General features: G+C 49.4%; 1 protein-coding gene across 3 annotated transcripts; it reads left to right on the top strand.

Moving 5' to 3' along the window:
* Positions 1 to 4316: 4316 nt before the first annotated feature.
* CREG1 (cellular repressor of E1A stimulated genes 1) lies at positions 4317 to 14510 on the top strand. 3 transcript variants are annotated; one of them, XM_058701616.1, is made up of 4 exons: positions 4317 to 4717; positions 8008 to 8127; positions 9334 to 9518; positions 11741 to 11777. In XM_058701616.1, the coding sequence occupies exons 1-4, from the start codon at positions 4364 to 4366 to the stop codon at positions 11760 to 11762; spliced, it is 681 nt and encodes a 226-aa protein (XP_058557599.1). In that variant the 5' UTR covers positions 4317 to 4363; the 3' UTR covers positions 11763 to 11777. The 3 variants fall into 3 exon arrangements, with proteins under 3 accessions (XP_058557599.1, XP_058557602.1, XP_058557600.1); XM_058701617.1 differs by lacking the exon at positions 11741 to 11777 and adding an exon at positions 13190 to 14510 and having other exon boundaries at positions 4320 to 4717; XM_058701619.1 differs by lacking the exon at positions 11741 to 11777 and having other exon boundaries at positions 4318 to 4717; positions 9334 to 9522.
* The last annotated feature ends 588 nt before the right edge of the window (positions 14511 to 15098 follow it).

Here is a 15098-nt window from a genome sequence, read left to right as displayed (position 1 = left end):
AGACTGAGCCAGCCAGGTGCCCCTGAGAGTTGTGTTTTTTTACCGGTTGTTCTGGTCTATGATTTTTCACACGTCTTTGATGGAATCTATACGGCGAAGCCTGTAAAAGACTTCTAGTTCATTGTAGTTACCACAGCTGGTATTCTAGTGGTCACCCGGCGGCTAACAGTACCTTCTGTCACAATTTAACCTCCAAAGTAAAGTCATCCTTGTCTGTATCAAAACCTGTGATTGTCGAAAATAAAGCCCATGCTTAATACGTGTAGCTTTTTCTATCGTGCAAAAGCTCCTTACATGAAAAATAGAAGTATTGGGGCACCTGGGTGGCTCAGTCGGTTAGGCGTCTGACCCTTGATTTGGGCTCAGGTCACGGTCTCACGGTTCTTGAGATCAAAGCCCCTCCTCGGGCTCCGTGCTGACGGCATGGAGCCTGCTTGGGATTCTCTCTCTCCCTCTCCCTCTCTCTCAAAATAAATAAATAAACATGAAAACTTAGAAATATTTTTCAAACAGTGGTTTAAGGAATGGTGCGTTAAGATCTAAATGACGCAGGGGCCTCATATGCGAGCCACGCAGCGTCTTGACGATTCAATTCTGTCTGTCGCTACTTAGCTTTCATTGTCCTTCTCCCTTTTTAGGAAAAACTATTAATGGGCCCACATTCCCTAACTCCCCCACCCCTCCCCACACCACTCATCCACTTTCTGGGGAAGTGAAGATTTTGACACTGGACCTAAGCATCTCGGAGGTTGTAGAGAAGCAATAGGGGATTCAGTCTGCCGCCTGTCACCTGAAGACCTTGACAAAAGCCAGCTTCTCATCCGCTTCAGACACAGTCTCTAGCCAGCTGACTAGCTAATGGTTTCCCCCTTTTCCCAACGACAGCTTTACCTACCTAAGTAGCTTCTGTTTGCCCGGAGACAAAGCGGGTCACGTTAACAGTAACGCTCTGGGTTTATGGTCCCCCACCTCCGCTCACGGCAGCGGGACCTGGCCCCTATCCCCCAGCCTTCCCATCACCCATCCCATCAGGATGTCACTCTGACATTGTAAAGAAGTCATGGAAAGACTCTGACTTCCATCTTGCCGGCCCTCTGTCTTTCTCCCTCAGCCACTTGCTTCGAAGCCAGCTGCCAGGAGGTGAACGGCCCTACGCAGAGGCCATGTGACAAGGACTGGAGGGAGGCCTCCAACCAGCAGCCAGCAAGAAACGGAGACCCTCACTCGAAAACACACTAGGGACTGCATCCTACCTGTGAATGAGCCTAGAAGCAGACCTTCTCCCAGAGGAGCCTGGAGGTGACCACAGTCCCTGGCGTCAACAGGCCCACCACCCACCGTTGGCTCTTTATACTCCCTTCGTCCTACAGCTCCTTTTTCCCAACACCCCGTGTCTCCCTGCCTGTGTATGTTCTACTTCCTCAGTGTAGAACTCTTCCCTTCCTCCTCCCCGCCCACTGTCTCACTGTCTACGAAGCTTCCATTTATCCTTCGAGGTTCAACTCAGCAATTGCCCCTGATATGGAGCCTTTTCTAGGTTCCTTCCTCCACGTTTCCTCTACCCCTTGTGAACTCATCCACACAGCACTAGTGTGGATCTGACCCAGTCAGAGAACCAGGGCAGCACTGTGTGAAAAGGCAAGCATGCAGGGTGGGCTCTTGACCAGGGTCAAACCCAGACGTAAAGAGAACTATTTCCCGGTGGGTCCATGGGGGATGGAGAGCAGCTCAGCCTGTTCAAATAGAGATGGAAAGTCCAGATGAGAAGCAGCAGGGTCTGGATGGTTGGTCCAACCACTCCTAGCTAAGGGTTTTCCCCAATATTCCAACGAGGAGGGTTTGCCAATTAAGAGCTCGAGTACCTCAGTGTTATTCTCGAGCATCTCCGCTTGGTCAGCCTCGCTTCCTACTGTTGATTTTAGGCCTTATGTGCAAAGAATTCCATCAGATATTATTAGCCAGGCAGCCATTCGATAAGCATTAATTGAGTGCCTACTTCATGCATTGGGAATGCAGGGGTGGATAAGACAGACAACATTCCAGCTCTCCTGGAGCTTGGGTTCCAGCAGGGGACACAGGAACGAGTAGCTATATAAATAAATATAGTTATTAGAGTGTGGTAATCGCTATGAAACAAATGGACAGTGCTCTCCACTGAAGAGTAAGAGAGGAGGGCCTCTTAGAAACAGCGGTCAAGAAGGCACCTCTGGGAACTGCATCTGAGTGGAGATCTGGAAGGCAGTGAGGTGGCCATGCCCATAGATGAGGAGGAGAATGTGGGGCACCCGGGCACCAGGAGTAGTGCAAAGACAGACACTGAGGAGAGGTGCTTGAAGTTGGAGGGTTGTGTAGACCTCGTTCTTTTAAAAAAATGTTTATTTATTTATTATTGAGAGAGAGAGAGAGAGAGCACAAGCAGGGGAGGAGCAGACACAGAATCTGAAGCAGGTTCCAGGCTCCGAGCTGTCGGTGCAGAGGCTGATGCCAGGCTTGAACCCACAAACTATGAGATCACGACCTCGGACGCTTAACCGACTGAGCCACCCAGGTGCCCCCGTAGACCTCATGTTAAAGCTCCAGTGCACGGAGACCAAGTTCCAGGCACCTGTTTTGTTATGGAGCTATACTAGGGCCTGGTGTTATTCTGAATACTGGCAGTAAGGGGCATAGCAATACGTAAAAAACATTTTTTCGGTCCTCTTGTGAAAACATCATTGCGAAACTCACCAAAGGCCCATATTTTGCCTGCTAACAGACTATACAGCCAAAACAGCTGTCAGATACCATCCAATCCAACCTCCTTTCAGATGAGAAAACTGAGGTCCAACAAGGTAAAATGGAAATCCCGTGGTCCACGACTTGACTGCGGCAGTGGTGAGATGAGAACTCCAAATGTGCAATTATGTACACTCTTTCCTTAACAGGTTAAGGCAGCTACTCAAATTACTTGTATTTGTTTTGAAAATTATAAACCCGATTTTCCTCCGCTTAAATTTCTCCCTACATAGTTTCCCATCTAGCTTGAAGCTCTTTCCAATTCAGTTGTTAAAAAGGAAACCGACTTTGATGAAGGCTTGTTCACACTCCTCTCACCCCAAGGTGAAAGCAGTGTGTGCAACGGCGTTCTTTGTCTACGAGAGGGAACTGAAAACTCCCGTTCACAGTAAACAGTCTTCTTTCTATACAGAAGTTCTCACTGAGTAGCCTGAGAATCTTCTCGGCTGAATAAGGGGGGGGGGGTGAGTTTGAAAGCAGAGGCCGGACTTTGGCTCACATACCTGTTGCCTACACCTGCTCACATGACTGGCCCACAGTGACCGAATGAAATTACTTCACCTGTGTTGAACAGCTCAGCCTCAGAGGGCCAGGTATCTGCCAGAGCCGGATTTACAAAGCTGACGAACTCTTGCACAAGCATCACCACGCAGCATTTATAACAATTAAGATGGGGATTTAAAGCCAGGCCAGAAAGAGTAGGATTCACTCCAGGAGCTGTGACCAAAGCTTATGGGTACAAAGAAAGTAGGTCAGGTGGTATGAACTTATTTACCGATTCCTAGAATATCATCATGAGAAGGTGTGCGGATGGGACTGAGGTAGCCGTGCCCACCGCTGAGTGAACAGCACACGGGGCACAGCGAACAGGGCTCACAATGCTCTTCCTGGAAGAAGATTCTTAGGAGCATGGCCTGAGAGGGGCAGTAAGGGTGAGAGATTTGTGAAAGCACTGACCCCTCAGATGACTTAACAGGTCCAAAAGCGGTTTCGAGAAGTTCAAATTTGTGCATGAACACCGAGAGTCCACCAACAATCCCTTAGTGTCTCTGAGAGACTCCTGGGCCAGGAGCAGCTTGTAAGGTGCTAAACTTGGGGCCTTCTGTCTTTCCCACTTTGGTACGGATAGTGAAGTAAACAGAAAAGAGGAGCATAGATAGAAAATGCCGCATTTTTTCTCACGTGCCTGTTGGATATCCGTATCCAAAGGTATCCTCAAAAGGCGTGTGTGTGTGTGTGTGTGTGTGTGTGTGTGTGTGTGTGTGAAGACGCCCGCCTTCTCCTAGCAGGATGATTTAGGCGACTTCCCTAATTTCTCTAAGCCTCAGCAAACCTCGCACTGGGGACAGTTTTCCCCGGCCCTGAAAGAGGCGGCGGGCAGGTGCGGTGGGGAGGTGCTAAACAAGTCCCCGCCCCAGTAGGTAGCCGAGCACGCAAGGGACCCGCCCCCTCCTCCCCCCCGGCTCCGATTGGCCCGCGCGGAGGGGGCGTGGCCGGCCTGCGCCGCGGTGGGCGGGGCCGGGCGCGCTCGGCTAACCTCGGGCGCCTGTGGGTGGCGGGGCTGCGGCCTCTCGCAGCAGTCACCGCCATGGCCGGCCGAGCCCGCGGATCCGCGCGCGCGCTGCTCGCCGCCCTGCTGGCGCCGGCGCTGGTGGCGCTGCTGGTGGCGCCGGCGCGGGGCCGGGGCGGCCGGGGTCACGGGGACTGGGACGCCGCCGCGGCGCTGCCGCCGCTGCCGCCCCGCGAGGACGCGGCGCGCGTGGCCCGCTTCGTGACGAACGTCTGCGACTGGGGCGCACTGGCCACCCTCTCCACGGACCAGGCGGTGCGCGGCTGGGCCTTCGCCGACGTCCTCTCGCTCAGCGACGGGCCCCCCGGCGCGGGCAGCGGCGTGCCCTACTTCTACCTGAGCCCGCTGCAGCAGTCCGTGGGCAACCTGCAGGTGAGCGGGCGGCGACAGGGCCAGCCTTTCTTTCGGTCGCCAAAATTCTGCTCGGGGACGGAGGGCGGGGCAACCAGAGGGAAGAATTTGCTCGCGGCCCACAGCCCTGCCTCTTCTCTCCCGCGCTGGCCGGGCGGGCTTTGCAGCCTTCTGACTGTTGGGCAACTCAGGGCCGGGAATTTCACGCACGCCCCCGCCTCCGGGTTGAATTCTTTGCCAGTGTCTACTTGGAGGACTTCGCATCCCTGACTCGTCCTGGGGCACGGCTGCGCGTGTTACTAAAAGTCTTACAGGGCTTGCCCTTCCTAGGAATTTTCCTGTCAGCAGCAGGAAGCTAATACACAACATCGTGAGTGATTGATGCAGTCTTTAGGCCCCCGGTGCGCATGACCTTCCCTGGTTAGGAGCAGCACTGAGTTGGGTCTGGGTGCTCATCCCGTGCCCACCTTTTGTGGCAGGGCCAGGTTTACAACTCTGGTGGACCCCTGCTGTCCCGAGAGTGGTGTGACCGCTGTGCAGCGCACTGAGTCCAGCAGTGGGCTTCGGATGAAGAACTAGAGGCATAAGACAGGTTAAATAACCTGCCCAGAGCCAGTAGCCAAACTGGAATTTTATGCCAGGTCTGTCTGCCGTCAAAATACAAGACACAGAATGGTGGCACACGAGCTGCCCGTGTCCCTCGGGCCAGTTGTCTTTGGTCCACAGAGTTCTGTTTGGTTTTTAACAAATTTGAGTTACAGTAGTTTCCCCCCCCCACCCCCCCCCATCCCTGGTTCCACTTCAGCGTTTCAGGTACCTGAAGTCAACTGCATTCCAGAAGCAGAAGATCCTTCTGAGGGGTTGTCTTACAGTCTAGTAGCCTAGTGCTAGGTTGCAAAAGCCGCCCCATGTCATCTCGTCATGTGGGCATTTGATCATCTCTCATCATCCTCGGAGGAGGAGTGAGTACAGGACAAGAAGATATTTGGAGAGAGCACATCCACATAACCTTTATTACGGTATAATTGTACCGTTCTATTTGCTGTTGTTGCTAATCTCTTATTATGACTAATTTATAAATCGAACTTTGTCACAGGTGTGTGTGTGTGTGTGTGTGTGTGTGTAGAAAAAGACGTATGAGGTTCGGTACTATCCAGGGCTTCAGGCAGGCATCCACTGGGGGTCTTGGGTTGTATCCCCCCGTGGGTAACGGGCGGCGGTGGGGGGACTATTGTAGCTACCACCATTCAAAAATTGAGATTTCAATTACAGATCTAAATGTTTAACTTCTTGGAAGATCCGTGGCCCTGGGGGCTTGAATTCTTTGAGCAAAACCAGAAACAGCTGCCTCCTTTTAAGGCACAGACACCTCTGTTCAGCCTTCCCTTACTCCCAGCCCCCTCCACCCTCTTAGGCATTTGCCCAAAGGAAGCTCATTCTGTTCAATCAGTGACGCTCAACCTTGGCTGCAAACACAGTCACCTGGGAAGATTTTAAAAATATAGTGCCGAGGTATTTTATTAAAAAAAAACAACTCCCCATTCCCTCCCTAATGCTCCTCATGAGGGAGAGGGGATGGAGAACTACTGCCCACGACCCTATTTAAACTCGTGCGGATATGGTCATCTGCGTTGCAGGAAGGAGGAAAAGTAAGACGTACAGGGACTGTACGGATGTCAGTGACAGACGTCACTGGTGAGTGACCAGCCACTGATGACTTCCAGGTAGAACTCCAGCTCAGGTCTTTGACAGATCTAGGGACACAGTGTGAGGAACCTATCCAGGATTTCAGGTATCCATGATGGCAGTTGAAAAGGTGTGGCCACATCAGAATGAGTCTGATTCGTATTCCATCAGTTAACCAGATTGGTTTATAGTTTCTGCTTTTCCTCCCGCCTCTGCCTCTTATCTTCTCCCTGTCACCCACCCACCCGATTACATGCACACAATGCCACTCAGCATTTCCCTCTGCCCAGAAGCCTTTAACAACAACCGGCTGCCTAGAGCTGCGTAAGATTCATTTGGGATGTTTGTTAAAAATACGAACACCAGGGCTGGGACTGGAGCCCAGAAGTCAGCATTTTAACAAGCTCTCCAGGCAGGTCATTCTTGGAAAGCACAGACAGACATTGGCCTTACAGAATACAATTCTGACTCTTTAGCTTGGAGTTGAGCCCCCCACCCTACCCCCATCCCACCGAAGCCTCTCTTTCAGGTAGATTGGGTTTCTCATTACAGTCATGTCCCACATTTTCCCAGTTCTGTTTCTGCAATGCCCTTTACCTTTAATACGTCATCCCACTTCTGTCCCGATTTTGAAAATCTTCTGAGGCTCCCTGTACTGTCCATATCATTCCAGGCTATGTTGACATCTCCTTACCCTAAACTGTACTGTTCACTTGGCGATTAGTTATATGCTGCCTTCTGATCTCTTCTGTGTCATTTTGCATTATTTAAGTTTTGTTTATGTCTGACTTTACAACCACATTATAAAGTCACAGAGAAAGGACTTTTTTTTTTTTTTCCTCCTATGGCGCCTTGCCTAATAGTGTATAGACAGTGAATGTTTGGCTAAATGATTTCAAGGAGTTCCCTTTATAACCAGTGTTGTGATGGGTCACCATGAGATGGCAGAATTTTCCACACAAGCCGTTTAAAGCGCTAAATGCAACGTGTGAATTTTGCTGTAATCTGTCAGCAGTGCCTTTCACGAAGCTGATTTCTGAATAAGAAAGAATTGAGAATTTTGCCTGCTTCACTTTTTGAGTCTAAGTGTTCTTCTTTTACTGCTAAAACAGGAATGAACAACTTCTCCAGTTTTGAAATCACATGACAATTTCTGCTAGCGTAAGATAACCAAAAAACATGATTCAGCTACTTTCTTGCTTAAACTATACAATTAGCTCGTTGAACAACTGTGGTATTTTTACACACTAGTTTCATATCGGAGTCTAAGCCTTTAGATCTTTCAGTGAAAGCTCTAGACCAGCCTTGTATTTGGGTGATCCTGTAATTGTCAGTTCTCTGGTTCATATGAAACAGCTTAAAGGCTTAAGAAAAAAGAGTGTTAAAATAATTCTTACTGAGTTCATTTTAAATCTGAAACCCTACCCCCTGCTTTTTGGGAGGAAAGGTCAAGATCAGTCTCTATCCAACAGGTGATTTTCTCAAGTGGTCAGTGGTGTTTTACAATGCATTGTTTCATGGAAGAATGTCCAGCTCTAGGGACAGTGTGTATATAACTTGTGAAATTTATTACCTCTCCAGAGACAAATATTTTATGTGGGAGTATCTTTATTTTCTCTCTGCAGGAGAATCCACATGCTACCCTGACCATGTCTTTGGCACAGACTAACTTCTGCAGGAAACAGGGATTTGATCCCCAAAGTCCCCTCTGTGCTCACATAATTCTGTCAGGAACTGTTACCAAGGTAAGTGGTTATCCCACCAGAACCCAGACAGGTTTTAGAAGAGTATCATCTGAGGGGCCTGGGGGTGCTCAGTCGGTTAAGCGTCTGATTCTTGATATCGGCTCGGGTCATGATCTCGAGATTGCAGTCATGAGATCAAGCCCCGAGCTCTACGCACAGGGTGGAGTCTGCTTGGGATTCTCTCTCTCCCTGTCTCTCTGCCCCTCCCCTGCTCGTGCTCCCTTTCTCTCTCAAAATAAGTAAATAAATTTAAAAAAAGCATCATCTATTAACAATGAAAGGAGATATTTTAAGAATAAAATGAAAATGATTTGTGGTTGAGATAATATGCAATTTCATGAAAACTAAAGACTTAAATCAGTTCATTTCGTATAGGTGTTTGATTAGGTATTTACGCAGAAAGCGAACTATTGTTTGAAGCTGAATGGATGTAGCTCTGCAAGGTGCGTCTGCTCAACCAGAGGTCTCTGCTCCTGGCCATGCTGCTCACTGCACAATATTTCCCACGTGTGGGTTCCTTGTCTCCATATTTTCACAGTGGCTTACGGCAGAGAGCCTACCAAGTGAGCGAGGAGAGGGGTGCCCGTTACCGGAGGCCGGACGCGGGTTTAGACAGTGGGGTGATTGCTGCAGGGCAGAGGGCAAGGTGTCCTAGCGCTGATCTGATTGCCGAACCCACACATTTGCTTTGCGACGCTGTCAGCCACGCTGACCTCAGACAAGTTTGATTTATGGTCTGGACATTCTGTGTGGCCGCATCCCTGTGGCTGCATTTCACCAGAGAAAGGAGGGGTGGCAAATACTCTTGAGTTCCACGGTGCTTCTTTGAAAGACTTTTATCTTTTGTGAACTTGCGTCTCCGTGTTTAAGATGGCTTGTCCTGGGGTACGTGGGCTGACGTTCTACGGGACGGGCACCCTGACATTTTATAACGTGCCCGGTGCCGGGTACTCTGACAGCTCCAAATGACCACTCGACCTTGAATGCTGGTGCCGGTGATGGGTTCCCACTTCAGTAAATCTCTTACTGCCGACACCTGGACTCTGTTGTTTTCTGCTTTCCTGCGTGCTTCCTTCGTTTTCTCTTGATTCCTTAAGTCGAAGATCAGGATTTATAACTAAATGAGCACTTTAGGATCTGTAGAAGAATCACACATCCTTAACGGGGTTGCGGCCATGAGTCGTTTACATCACGTGTGTCCTTTAGGTGAACGAATCAGAAATGGACTTTGCCAAGCAGTCGCTGTTCGTCCGACACCCTGAGATGAAAACGTGGCCCTCCAGCCACAATTGGTTCTTTGCGAAGTTGAATATAACCAACATCTGGGTCCTGGACTACTTCGGTGGACCCAAAATAGTGACACCCGAAGAATATTATAATGTCACATTTCAGTAAGTATTTACACAGCTTTCTTCTTTCTAATATTGCTGTTTTTATTTGCGGTCCTCAATCTTTTAAAGCCAGGGGGCTCTTAACTCTTTCTTCCACCAGGGGACCCTTTGGCAAGCTGGGAAAGCCTCTGATCCCCCCTCAGAATATTTTTTAGGAGTATAATATACATTGGAAATACAATGGAAACCAACTATATTGTATTGAATGTAATGTATTGAATGCATTGAAATACATTTATAAAACATAAGTTAATTCATACATTATATGAATATAATGTAATGTATTGACATGGATTGAACTACTTTTATAAAAATATTTTTTAAACGTGTGGTATAGTAACATGTTGACTTTTACTTTTAAAAAAAAATTTGTTTTTAACGTTTATTTATTTTTGAGACAGAGAGAGACAGAGCATGAATGGGGGAGGGTCAGAGAGAGAGGGAGACACAGAATCTGAAACAGGCTCCAGGCTCTGAGCTGTCAGCACAGAGCCCGACGCGGGGCTCAAACTCACGGACCTCGAGATCATGACCTGAGCCGAAGTCGGCCGCCCAACCAACTGAGCCACCCAGGCGCCCCACGTGTTGACTTTTAAAAAACATGTTGACTTTTTAGTGAACATATTAAATAAGATTTAGTAGAGAGTCTATAATATTACTGTCCTTTCTGAGTAGTGAGGGCTGAATTAATTTAAGACATCTGCAACAGCTCTAACATGATGTGAAAGTATCTGTGGGTTCTTTATTTCTGTTGATGACAGTCACAGATACGCTGTCACTACTGGGGTTTATTGCCCACATTCATCATTGAAGGAAATGATAAATTTCAGGTAGAGCTTAATGAAAACCTCTTTTTTCCATCCAAGTTCACAGAGCCCTGAACTCTGCCTATAGGCTTGGACACCAGGTTGAGAACTTGTTTGTCTGTTTTGTTGTTGTTTTTTTAATGTTTTTATTTATTTTTGAGAGAGAGAGACAGAGGTCACAAGCGGGGGAGGGGCAGAGAGAGAGGGAGACCCAGAATCTGAAGTAGGCTCCAGGCTCTGAGGTGTCAGTGCAGAGCCTGATGTGGGGCTTGAACCCACAAACTGTGAGATCATGACCTGAGTTGAAGTCGGACGCTCAATCGACTGAGCCACCCAGGCGCCCCTGGGACCTTGTTTTAAGGCTATGTTTTGGGGTCCTGGTTGGAGCCCAGTTCTGGCCCATGATGGCATTTTCCCATGAGCACCAGACTTCGGCACTTCTGGACTACGAATGGTACACATCTGAGTCTGAGCATGCGGTCCTGCGCCCATCGACCTCAGTGCTGTGAATGCTGGGGGGCCGTGTGGGACACCCACCAGGAAGTGGACACTTGGGGATGAGGAGGTTGCCACCCAAGGGGCCCTGGGAAAGAACAAAGAAGAAAATAGCCTGGAAATGGGAAAAGAACAGGAAAAAGGGGTGTGATCAGATCCATTATGATCCAGATGACATTAGGTCAGGGTTCAAATGAAGGAATACAGAGGACTGGGACTTTTCCCGGGTGACACGGGTCACTGGCATAGTTGACATCCTCAAGGCCCAACAGCCAGTGATAGCTGGGGCTCGGTGGGTGCTGTTCGGGCTGCCGTGAACCGCCTGCTTTCTCCCCACCAGACGTTCGGTAGTGTTTCTCCTCGTCTGGAAGGTGGAGAGCTGGAGCCCAGAAGAGTAAGTCTGATGGCCAGTATGTGCTGGTGCCTGGACCGAGACCCTGGCATTCTAGCCCCGGGGCCCCCACCTTGCTTCTACCCACGAAGATCGACTGTGCCTCTGGTCACCTCACTGCTGGCTGGCTGGGCTCCTCGCCCGGTGTCAGCCATGTGATGCACCTCTGCTGTAATGACTGGCTGCTGTTTGCAGAGATTAGGGTGACGATGCTAAGTTAGACCCGTAGGTCATGGTCATTTGGGGGCTTCCTTCTCAGTGTTTCTTTATTTTGTCTCTTACTCTATTGTAGAACAGTTCCACATTGGAGCGTTGACTTCCCGTCACCCTTGTAAATTTCTTTACGGCAAAGCTCGGCCTTTATTTATTTAGTCAATCAATCCCAGACAGGGCCTAGGACAGCGCATGGCCCAGAACAGGCGTGTAGTAAACACTGGCTACTTGTCGGGCTGATAATTTGAGACAAAGATCCTCAGCTCCTTTGAGTAAAGAATCTGGCAGTGGTGTTTATGTTGCTTCTGTATATGCAGGAGAAGAGGCACAGGCCAGTGATTCTCTTCTGGACCCACAAAACCACCTGACTTTATAGGAATACAGACACAGCAGTTCCAGCATCATGACTGGGCAGTGAATTCTCCAGTAAGCTGGTTAAAGTTTACTTCTGTAAGACGTGACCATCTCTCATGTACAGTTATTTTTGCATAAATGACGTGCCCGAGGGCAGTGCTTGCTTTAATAACAAAAATGAGCTGCCCCTGTTGAATAAGTGAGTAAAAGAGATAAATTTGAGGCTCCCATTTTATTTCACAGACGAGTGAGCCTTGTCTGCAGCTCAGAGAAAAGACGGAGCATTATCCTGTCCTTTGGAGAGGAGGACCAAAGGCTAGACCAGAGTCTGACCCCTTCTAAGGCAGGACACCCGAAATCCTAGAGATAGACACGTCTGACCACTAGTTGTCCATTTCGGAGTCCGGGAGTGGGCCCCTCATCATCCTACCCACCTCGTTTGCTTGTAGCCCAGGAGAGGGTAATGTCTGTGAGGGCCAAGAGCCTGCACGATCCGAGGGAACCGCTCCCAGGGGCCTCATGGCTTTCTGGAGCTTTACAGAATGGCCGGCTTGCGCAGCTCAGTTTTGGAAGATGTTACTTCTCCAGATGCCATAAAGCCTCCGCCTCTGAAGTCCATTGCATTCTGGTGGAGTCTCGAGAGAGCTTCAGTACAAGTGCCACTTAGTAGGGCTCACGTGGGGCCTGACCGGATCTGGTGTGGCTCATTGGACTGTTGGGTCCAGACCACGAACATATTTGCACGTGGACCGGAAGGTTCTGCCGCCACACGGCGCATCTGCGGGCGTCCCTGAGTGGGCGGTTCTCAGGGGTATCAGCAGTCGCCTCCTGTCACCGTTGAGCCTGAGCTGCAGGGTGCTCACCCCAGCCCCCTCCCGCCCCCCCCCCCCCCCGCCCCGGTGCTCCCGAAGGTTCCCCAGCACAGGCACAGGGAGTAGGAGGCTGTAAGCCACCTCCTGGCCCGGTCTCCCTCACCTGGACGTGGTTTCCTCATAGCTGTGGCCAGACTGCGGCAGGAAAGGGGGTCCAGGTCGCCTCCCCGGCTAAACTCAGTGTCGTGGGAAACTTGGCTGATTCCCTTCTGTCCTCAAATGCTGTTGTCTTTTAAGTGAGCTGTCAGGTGTCCTTGGTGCTCATCTGTGCTTCATCCCGGCGGCGCTTCCTGGAGCGTGCGGCACCGCACTCGGAGGCGAGGGGCGCTGGCGAAAATGAAGATTCCAGGGCCCGACCCTACACGTGCTGATACCAGAACTCCGGAGCAAGCCCAGGCGACTCTTGAGTACCTGAAGCGGCTGAAATTAGCTCCAAATTTTAAGCTCCTGGATCAGGAGTTTCTGTCGTCAGCGATTAACTCGTAGGATTTGTCAGCTCGGTTTAATGAAATCATTCTTCCTCTCTCTTGCCTTCTCTAGGTGAAGCAGAATACAGCGAGTTAACAGCACCCGGCGGGTTGCTTGGGATGCTCCCACAGACTGGAAGGGCTTAATGCATCTCTGTGGAATGTTTCCCAGATGCACGTGCTGATTTGCTTGCTTGCTCGTTCGCTCGCTCGCTTACAAGATAGCGCCGGACTGATCCTGGATTTCTCGGAAGACGTGGTTGCTAGATCTTTTATTTTTTTTTCAAATTTTGAAGCCATTTTCATAGAGTTATGCCTTCATTATGACCCAAGAAGCTTTGGTCTGTCAATTCCAAATGGTTTTCTAACGGGGCTTCTGGAAGAGGGGTGGGTACCAGATTTAGATTGCCCATTGGTGTTTGAAGGTACTTGAAGACGTGTGGGTGCTTTCCGGAAGCCCCCTGGGCTGGGGAGGGGGCCTCGCTCACCCATGGCTGCACCAGCACTGCCCAAGCCTGCTCGGCAGGGCTGGCCTGTGTCACCACGCGCCCGCAGGTATGTGGCCGAGCCAGACTGTGGTGGGCCACTGCTGGACCTTCCTCCCTGTGGTCCATTTGTGTCTGACTGTCCTGGGTGGTGTTGATCCAACGTAGGGCGATACTTCTTATAAAAGAACTTCTTTTTCCACTTTTCAAATCCGAAGTGATAATTACCTAGAACGAGAGAAGTCCATAAAAGCTTCTGAATGTCATTTGCCCCCCTGTGTGGACACCGTATAATCCTCGTCCTCCACTCAAGACACACCTACGCACATGTACACGCGGTCTTATTTTACTTTTTGCCCCCACATGGCTTGCAAAAGAAAAAAGAGGGGTGAAGGGGATTTTGTGGAAATCATTTCCCTGTTTTGTAAGTTAAGTTTCCTGGACATAGACCAGCTTGAGCCAGGTCCAAAGCCCGCGGCTGCCCAGTGCACTCTGTAGCTTGTTAAATAACGGCGCTGTCAACAGTGGCCTAAGGCTTCCTCAGCTCTTCTGAACCTTCAAATGGCTCCCATGTTGTTACCACCTAACGGGTCGTTGGGGAGAAGATAACACGACTTTAAAAACCAACCACATTTCTCCAGAAAAGAAGAAACTGTTTGCTTTTGTTGCCTATATACGTGATTTCTGAAGATGAGGGAAGGTGCCTCGTAAAGAAGTGTGTCAGGAATCAAGCCACTGAATCGCTAGCTAAGAGGAAGGAAGTTGAATGGGAGTCATCGTGTTTGAAAACTACAGAACGAACCTACCTAAAATTCAGCAAATGGCTTCTGATTAAGAAAAATGACTTATCTTAAACTTGGTAAAATAGGTTTATTCCTCAACATAATTAAAAGCGTTATTTTCCTGAAATGTGTTGGATTTATTTTCTTAACCGTAGATGTTAATATTTGTGACGCTTTCTTTCATTGCTGGTGAAACCCTTTTGCGTTTTTATTTTAGCATGCTGTTAAATCAGCCCTTGGCTGTTTCAGAGCTTACGGTGAATAATCTGACTTTTTCCTGTTGGTAAACAGCTCGTGTCCTAACACTTGGGGGGTGGCCAGAATGCAACCTTTGTCAGGGGGCTTTCCTTGTGATAGAATTAAGTTGATGATGGGTATCTGCTTTTCTACCTTTACCGCACTGTTGTGAGTTTTGTCTCCATCATATTATATAAAAACATACCTGTATTCAGGTAAGATCCAGTTATCACATAGGAAAGTCAACCGCTTTTTCATAGCAGGTGCCGGAGATCCCTTTACAATTCGATGTGAAGACGAAGTCTCTGTTATGTTCTGACTGACCACCAGAGGGTGCTGTAGACCACTTTTCTGGAGACGCTGTTTTCTTGTTTCTGGTTTCTTGGAGATGGGGATCAGATCCTTAAGAATGACACCCTGGGCCGGGTTGTGGGTGGACGGCCTTGATGAGAGGACACTGGGGCAAAGGCAGCCTCGT

Source organism: Neofelis nebulosa, chromosome 15 (genome assembly GCF_028018385.1).
Source record: "Neofelis nebulosa isolate mNeoNeb1 chromosome 15, mNeoNeb1.pri, whole genome shotgun sequence".
Lineage (NCBI taxonomy): Eukaryota > Metazoa > Chordata > Mammalia > Carnivora > Felidae > Neofelis > Neofelis nebulosa.
The sequence above is the reverse complement of the archived record's forward strand: the minus strand, read 5'-3'. Positions and strand labels throughout refer to the sequence as shown.

Coding starts and splice junctions, on each gene's coding strand:
- CREG1 (XM_058701616.1), top strand. CDS start 4,364: ATGGCCGGCCGAGCCCGCGGATCCGCGCGCGCGCTGCTCGCCGCCCTG. Junction 4,718..8,007: donor AGTCCGTGGGCAACCTGCAG/GTGAGCGGGCGG, acceptor TTCTCTCTGCAG/GAGAATCCACATGCTACCCT. Junction 8,128..9,333: donor TGTCAGGAACTGTTACCAAG/GTAAGTGGTTAT, acceptor TGTGTCCTTTAG/GTGAACGAATCAGAAATGGA.